Source organism: Poecilia reticulata, linkage group LG1 (genome assembly GCF_000633615.1).
Source record: "Poecilia reticulata strain Guanapo linkage group LG1, Guppy_female_1.0+MT, whole genome shotgun sequence".
NCBI classification, from domain to species: Eukaryota; Metazoa; Chordata; class Actinopteri; order Cyprinodontiformes; family Poeciliidae; genus Poecilia; species Poecilia reticulata.
This window is the reverse complement of record NC_024331.1, coordinates 12,969,170-12,977,145: the sequence shown is the minus strand read 5'-3', so window position 1 is coordinate 12,977,145 and position 7,976 is coordinate 12,969,170. Positions and strand designations below refer to the sequence as shown.

At 41.2% G+C, this 7,976-nt stretch overlaps 1 protein-coding gene across 1 annotated transcript; it reads right to left on the bottom strand.

Annotated features, from left to right (window-relative positions):
- Nucleotides 1-2,910: 2,910 nt before the first annotated feature.
- LOC103465019 (inositol 1,4,5-trisphosphate receptor-interacting protein) lies at nucleotides 2,911-7,788 on the bottom strand. The gene is made up of 2 exons (XM_008409516.2): nucleotides 7,696-7,788; nucleotides 2,911-6,716 (listed from the first exon to the last, which is right to left on the bottom strand). The coding sequence occupies exon 2, from the start codon at nucleotides 6,705-6,707 to the stop codon at nucleotides 4,839-4,841; it is 1,869 nt and encodes a 622-aa protein (XP_008407738.1). The 5' UTR covers nucleotides 6,708-6,716; nucleotides 7,696-7,788; the 3' UTR covers nucleotides 2,911-4,838.
- Nucleotides 7,789-7,976: the final 188 nt, after the last annotated feature.

Below are 7,976 nucleotides of genomic sequence, written 5' to 3'. Positions count from 1 at the left end.
TATATATGACATTTGATCCTCTGTCTCTTTAAAAAGCGCCTCTTTCCAAAAAGCTGCTAACACCACAATGCTTCTGTATTATCCCGTTTACAACCAGTCTTAGAAGTGTTGGACTGAGAAGTAGTTTGTATGATGAACTCAGCAGATGCGCAGTTACACCAGGAATTTGCTAATCCCTGCTGCCGCTAGTCGGCAGGAGCTGGGTTGGGAATGCTTGTGGGAAGGCTGCTCTGTGAGGCTCCAAGGAAGAGTTTTGTGAGAGCAGGAGCTTAGACATCCCTGGATGGCTGCCACCGGAGATTCAAGGAGTCCTCAAACATGCATAAAAGAATCAAAGCAACACTCTGGGTATGTTTTTGGTGAGGGATCAAAATTATAATATGATATAAAACTCAAAAAGTCAATTTTACACAATACTTCCCAGCCCCCATAAAGATCTTGTTCACTCAGTTTCACTTTCTTTACCTCATTAATTTCAATTCAAGTATTGCTACTTCATGTTGATATCTCCTCATTTGTTAGTGTTGTTTTAGCCATATGTTTATTTTTTTGTTATCTAATTTTTTTTTCATTTGCACATATATGTTCACCTGTAGAGCTTTCAGCTACATTCATGATTGCTCTATGCTTCTGTATGTTTTTTTTCTGTAGGTCAAATTCCATAAATATTGCAATTATTGTATATATTATTGATAATATGTGAAATATACATGAGACCCAGAGGAAGACCCGGGACAGGTTGTAGGGACTATGTGTCTTGGCTGACCTGGGAACACCATGGGATTCCTCCGATGGAGTTGGTTGGGAAAAGGGAAGTCTGGCCCTCTCTGTTTAAACTGCTCTTATGCTTATTTATTTAGACTTTATTCATTTAGGTATTACAATCATTTTGATGTTGGAAAATTAATACAAAATCATTATTCTTTTGGTGTGATTCAGTCTCACAGGCAATTTTGTGAGCAAATATTCAGCATTGTATATTCCAAAAGATACAAAATAATTTATTTTACTAGGTATTTTGCCAAATGTGTATCAGTGAACTGAAAGTAAATATAAAAAACGTGCTGAATAAACAACTCTGTTTCCCATTAAAGATGTTTTGGTGTTTTTCAGCGGTTCTTTAGAGTCCTCTCCAGATTGTAGGGCAGAGTTTGTCTGTTGAAAACCTGCCAGTGGCAGTTTTGGGGCTGAAAATAGTTCTCAGATGCTGGGCTTGTTCCGATGATGTTTTGCTCTCCTCAAAGTTCCTGAATCTGATTCAGAAAGAGAGCAGATAGTGACACCTGAAAAAGAGGAGGAAGCAAAGCAACCTTCATTGCCTAAAGCCTAGTTTTTGCCTGCCTCAGCCGATGATTCCTCAAGAGACGGATCAAAGAAGCTTTCTGAATATCTCAACATTCCTGTTTCCAGTGATCACAGAAAAGTTCTGAAGCCTGAAACTAGGATTAGAAAAAGTCCCATCTGGCTCTAGGGAGTGTTTCCCACTCTTCCAACTGATGAAGGCGCAACAAACAAACCGGAGCTAAAGTTATGTTATCTGGACAGAATATACGCAAGAACCAGGAAGGAGGTCTTTAAGTCTCAGGATGCATTACAAATATTTAACTCTAGGAAGTTGTCCAATGAACTACGCTGATAAAGATTACCATTATCTTCTGTACACTCTAAAAACTGATTATTAAATTCCAGAGGAGTAAAGATTTAACCTGAATTCTTTGTTTTTCTTGGTTTTCTGAACATTGTCTCATATACTGACTGAAGTCAACTGCTCCAGTTTTAAGGGAAATGCCATTTGGTATTCCCCTGCAAAGTAAGTATTAAGGGTAAGACTTGTTCCTTCAGGCGACAAGACCTCTCATTCAACATGAGCCCATTGTTACAGCTTGTTTTACTCTTACAAAGTCGGTTTTAATCCAAAACTGCAGACCAACAAAGAGCGCCAACAAAAGAGCAGTTTCACCATTTCTCCTCTAGATGGCAGGCTTTTTCAAGCCAGACTTACAATCCCAGCTTCCTGTTATAGTGAGAATGGAAGAAATGCTCTTTTTTTATTTTCTTCAGGATCACCACCAGAGGGAGCCATGGAGGGAGATCAACCAAGTGCCCCTCTACTCAGACTGCATTAGATGTGCTGTTGAAAAGCGTTTGCCCCTTTTCAGATTTCTTCTGTTTTGTTTGCTTTTTTTGTTCCGCCTCAATACTTTAGATCAGTGGTTTCCAAAGTTGGGGTTCAGCATCTGCTTTGGGTTTCCAATTGATAAGTGTGGGGTTTTAAGATCCTCTTCAGAAATAAACGATGTAACAAGAATTATAACATCAAGAAGCACTTTTACTGCAGATATTAAGACTTGCTATTAAGATTAAAAATTGGCATTACAAACAGAAGCCATATGTTGGCTGCTGATGCCGTTTTTCTCATCTTCATCAGAAATTCTTGCGTATTCAAAAGGCAGTTTTCATCTGATAATTTCATTAAAGAGGAAATGCATAAATGCATTCAATTCAACCAGGCCCAATGTGTAAGTAATTGCACTTACCATTAAATCGTAATTTAACTGTGAATAACCAAATTTTTTGACTGGACTTGTTCAATTTTACTTGCCACATCAGGCCTGAACGATACCAACAATCAAGACAAAACTTAAATAGATCCCATCTGACAACATGAAGTAGGCTAAAAGATATGAAAAAGCAATACACCAGGCCCAAACTAAATAATAGAAGAGAAACAAAATTAAAATCATGTGGAATCTCAAGCCATTAGATCATGACATTAAGTTCAAATGTCCTTCATTTATGTAGCAAGACAATGATTCAAAGCACACAAGACAGTCAGTCTATGAATTAAATCAAAACTCCTCCACATTTTAGTTTAAGATAAGGTGAGAAAGAAAACCTAAAATCTGTTTGTGAAATGTTTTATTTACATGCAACCAAACAGTTTGTTTACAACTTAAGTACTCACAAACCCTCCAGCTAATACAGTTGGCCCAGTTACACTCGTCAGACCTGTCTGTGGAAAACCCTTTGAATTGGTTTGATGTGAGTTCAGTTTTTCTGCAGCATCAGGAAACAAAATCTACAACTTTAGGAGATCCGATGTACTTTGAAGCCAACAGACATAACAAAACAAACAGCGAGGAGGAAAGGATGAACATTAAAAAGTGCTTTGTAACTCCAAGACCTCTGCTCACCTTGTCATCAATCAAGGGTAAATAGTGAAGTATTTGGGTTAAAATTAAACTGCTTGATTGGGAACAATTACAAAAGTGTAATTTTGTCAAACTGATGGCAAGCCCATACAATCAAAATTCCCTCATTGTGACTCCAAGACGGTCTAGAGCTTCCACCATTTCTGAACGGGCAACACAAACCAATAAGAGCTGCATACTGGTAAACAAAAGATGTGCTTTAAAAATGAGATGCATTGTCTAGCAGGAATTTTATTTTAAGAGCCAACATACCCCATGCCCAAATCAGAACACTTGCAATTATGACCGTGCTAGTAGGTTGCTAAACTTGGCTGCGGTGGATTTTATTAGCAGCTGCAGACATGTTTTAGTGCAGAATTATAGAAGCTTTAACAATCTTTTGAGTGGATAATCCTGCTTGTGCACCAGATGGAAGAAACTCTATGGTAAGGACTAAGTGTGCAACTGCTGTGAATCAACATCCCCATCAGCAGGATGGTGTTCTCAAACTATGGCACGGAAAGTCCTTTACACAGACCTGTAATTAACTCTTAAGTAACTCTTATCTTGAGCTGGGTAAAAGTCCATGCCGGTGATGGATGTCCTCCTTGAAATAAAATTATAATCTTGCACAATCAAAATTGCACTCTGTAAGACATTAACGTTTGGAATATGAAGCGTCTTTTTACCCAGAAGCACCAAAGAAAATAATCTCCAGTCGCTCTTGGAAGATTGACTTTGAAAGTAAAGTTTAATTTAAGAAACTAAATTTGACGGTTTACTGAGGTCTCCTCAAAAGATGACCACCGAGTGAACAATGATGTCACGCTCTTTCACCATCTGAAAGTCCTCAATCAACATGCTGCCGTCGTTTTCACAAACCGTCCTCATGGCCTCCAAGAGGTCATTTGCGAATCCTTCCAAAAATTCCTTYTCCCTCAACATTTTCTCAGCTGAGGCCTGADCACATTGAGCATAAAAGCTCCGCAGAGTTTCAGCGTCAGGCAGCGACACTTTAGCAGGTCTGCGGGGGGAGATCCCAGTAAGAAGAAGCAAATGTACTTCCAAGACTTTGATGAAATCTAAAATGTAATAATCTTTTTCAAATAAATGCTTTATGCATGGACTCATCACATGATATACCAATACCAACAAAACATTTGTATTTTAATAATTTGGTTGAAATCTGGATAAGACTGATGTATTTCAAGCATTCCTGTTAATTTAGAGGAAAAGGCTTACAGAAAGTGGAAATGCAAAATTCAGTTGGTCAGGAAATGTTGCTCTGCTCTGCACAATCAGGGGGAAGACTGAGTTGACAGCAATCCAGCAGACAGTCACAAAACGTAACGGCTAAAGAACCTCGTTGTTCAGAGTCCTGCAAGCAAGCATGTAAATGAAGAGTTGAGAGGGAGAAAAAAAAAGTCAAGCGTACAAAAAAACAGGAACAACAGAAACCTGTGTTGATTCAAGGAGCCGTGTCTGCAGGTGCAAGTCCGCTGAGTACTAACAAGTCCAAAGCCAATGTAGCAAGTTTCCCTCTGATTAGACTCCCTTCTTGTTATTCTGTAATTAAGATGCGCCTGCATTTACATGATTATTCGAAAAAATAAAAAATGAAAAAAAAGTGTCTAACTGTACACAGTCTTAAGCAGAGGATTTTGTGCCAGCCCGAGGCTGAGCAACATATTCATGTATCAACATGTGGGCATTTTGACACATCTCCTGGCAATGCATGAAGGCATTCTTATATGCCCAGTCTTCTTCCACAAAGAGATGAAACAGGTTCACTGGCTTTGCTCTGCAGATTTCTTTAGGCAGTCCAGTAACCCCAGCCAGAGGGTTGCCAACGAGAATGTGGGTCAGGCGCTTCCTCTTAAGACTTTCCTCCACAAAGCTCAGCAGGTCTTGTAGCCTGCAGGCAGCAAAGTTTGGTTGCCACTGCGATGTTTTCTTGGTCAGCAGAAGGTGCATTAATGCTATTTTGAAATGGAAGTCCTTTAGTGCAGTCTTCCCAGTCAGCGCTTCCTGTCTCCTATGAAGGAAGGAGGCGATTTCAAGAATTTGATCATGGCAGGAGTTCACAGGGAGGCGTTTGGAGAGATGTTCCAGGAGGCGGTCTTCGTAGACGGAGAGCGACAGCGCCCAGAAAGTGTCCTCATCCTCTCTGGAGGACCAGGGTGTGATGCAGAAATGAGCTTCTGTGTTGAACTTAACCACTGGCTTCAAGCTGAAGTTGATCTTCCTCCCTGACTTGAAGCGAACCACCAGGGCGCCTGGAGTCTCAGCGTAGCGGATGCTGAGCTCGAACTCGTATTTGTGTGAGATCTGTGCCCAGGCTTGTTTGACTGTGTTCTGAAACCACCGGGTGATCTTCGATTTTGACAGAAAAGGAGTGTTCTTGCTGCACAGTGGTCCGTTGAAGGCATCAGCCACTTTTGTTTTTGCTTTGTCGCTCTCCGAATGGAGCAGGCAAACCATGTCGTCTGCGTCGGCGGACTGGCAGGGGCAGCCGTTTGGGACTTTCTCTTCTTTCAGGAGTTTCATCTGACCGCAGACTTGCGTGTCCAGCAGCGGATCACTCACCGGGTTGTTCCTGAGCAGGCAGCGGACACTGTATGGTTTGCATGGAGCAAAGTGAACAATGATGTCACGCTCTTTCACCATCTGAAAGTCCTCAATCAACATGCTGCCGTCGTTTTCACAAACCGTCCTCATGGCCTCCAAGAGGTCATTTGCGAATCCTTCCAAAAATTCCTTCTCCCTCAACATTTTCTCAGCTGAGGCCTGAGCACATTGAGCATAAAAGCTCCGCAGAGTTTCAGCGTCAGGCAGCGACACTTTAGCAGGTCTGCGGGGGGAGATCCTGGTCTCTTCCTGATCTGTTTGGACATTTCTCTTCAGGTATTTCCTGAAGAAGCGCATTATGGAAATGATGGAGAATGTGTTCCAGATGTACCAGAGATAATCCCTCTCCCATTCTGCAATCCCTTTCTCTGAGGTTTCGTTTTCTGTCTTGCTGTGGACATGTGAGGCAGGTGAGTCTCGATCTTTTGGGTGGATCGTTGCTCCTTCTGGCTTCTCACGATGTCCCTGCAGAGAGTCTTGTTCTGAGCTGCCACTTCTTAAATCCTCTCCCTCCTGATTGTCAGGATTTTCAGTCAGATTCACGGTAGCAGATTTACTTGTCATGTGTCCCACTGGTAATTTGGGATCAAAAGTTCCTCCCTCAGTGAAAGCCACGTCTGAGTCCAACGCTTCATCTTTGGCCTGTTGATTGGACTGATTCTGTTGCTCTGGATTGTTATTTATGTCACCTTGAGGTTCTGTTATTTTGTAACCGACAGGTGCTGATGGCTGGACTAGTTTCTCTTCCCCTTTCAGCAGCATTTGCTCGTGCTTTTGCAAATCATCGTCGACGGCATCGTCCCATTCCTCAACCCCTGGATTGTCCCGAGGACACAACAGGAGACCTGCAGCCACCACAAACACTCGCAGCAGAGTATCTTGCATCATCTGCACAGCCTGGGAAGGAATACAGAGGCAGCAATTAGTTCACTTTCAAATACAGCTTGAACATCTTTACCTTTTAATTTACATCATGCTTAAGATGATTGTCCTGCTGGAAGGCAAGCCCCAACCTCAACCTGCAGCCTATAATAGGTTTCCTTCCCCATCTTTCTATCAACTCTGACTAGTTAGCCTGTCTTTATGAAGACAAGCATTCATCATTTACCATAATGTTGCTAAAAAATGTTTTATAGTGCACATTATGTGTTCAGGATGTAAGTTTTTCACCATATGCAGCATTCTGTAGGTCAGCCAAAGAGTGACATTTTAGTCTGGTCTGGCCTTAGTTGTGTTCTTTGGTCTTCATGATGCTGTTTGTTCTCTAATGTTTTCTAACAAACCTCTACTATCTTCACAGAGCAGCTGAAGTCATGCTGAGATTAAAAATAACACCCAGGTGGAGTGTTAACTAAACATCTGACCTTTGAATGTAGTTGATTGCACAGGTTTTATTTAGGGGCATGAAAGTAAAGGGTGCTGATCATGGCAGGAGTTCACAGGGAGGCGTTTGGAGAGATGTTCCAGGAGGCGGTCTTCCTGGAACATCTTAAATATATTAAAATCATTCATAATTTTTCATGGGCAGACTTTGTGTTTTTGTCTACCACACAAATTCACCAAGGAGTCAAATGAAGTTTGCAGTAACAAAATGTGAAAAAGCTCAGGAGTTATAAATACTTCTGTAAGGCATAAGTCAAAAGTGTAAAAGGTGTTACAAAAGGACTCTTTGTAACACGTTCAAGTTTTCTAAGAAAAAGATGCTGCTGGTAAATTTCACCACGATGCTTAGCCAAAGAGGGAAAAAAGTAACTTCCGGAATATGCTCAAGCAATTCTGAATTTATTTCTTTATTATATCCTGTTGGGTATTTTTCAAATCAAGCACTAGGCATTATTATGTAGAAAACACGTCAAATATAAATAATCACACCCACCTGAATGAGGGAATGTTTATCTCGGCAGTGGGGTGTTCCGGTAATATAAGTGAAAAGGTACAAAGGAGGAAACGACCTTATGCTGCCACTTGCTCTGAGATCTCTTCCTATTTTAGTTGAAGGTTCAACTTACTTCCTGCTCACGCAACCCCATGTGTTCTGCTTCGACAGTTTCCTGGGCGATATGCACAAGTAAAAGGTTCGATCTGACTTCCTGAAACTGTCTACTTTATGTCACATTCAGTGCCAAGTGTACTCAGATAATGCAGCTATATAGGCTT

What these genes read in the sequence shown, in the direction of transcription:
- LOC103465019 (XM_008409516.2), bottom strand. Translation starts at nt 6,707, where the DNA reads ATGATGCAAGATACTCTGCTGCGAGTGTTTGTGGTGGCTGCAGGTCTC.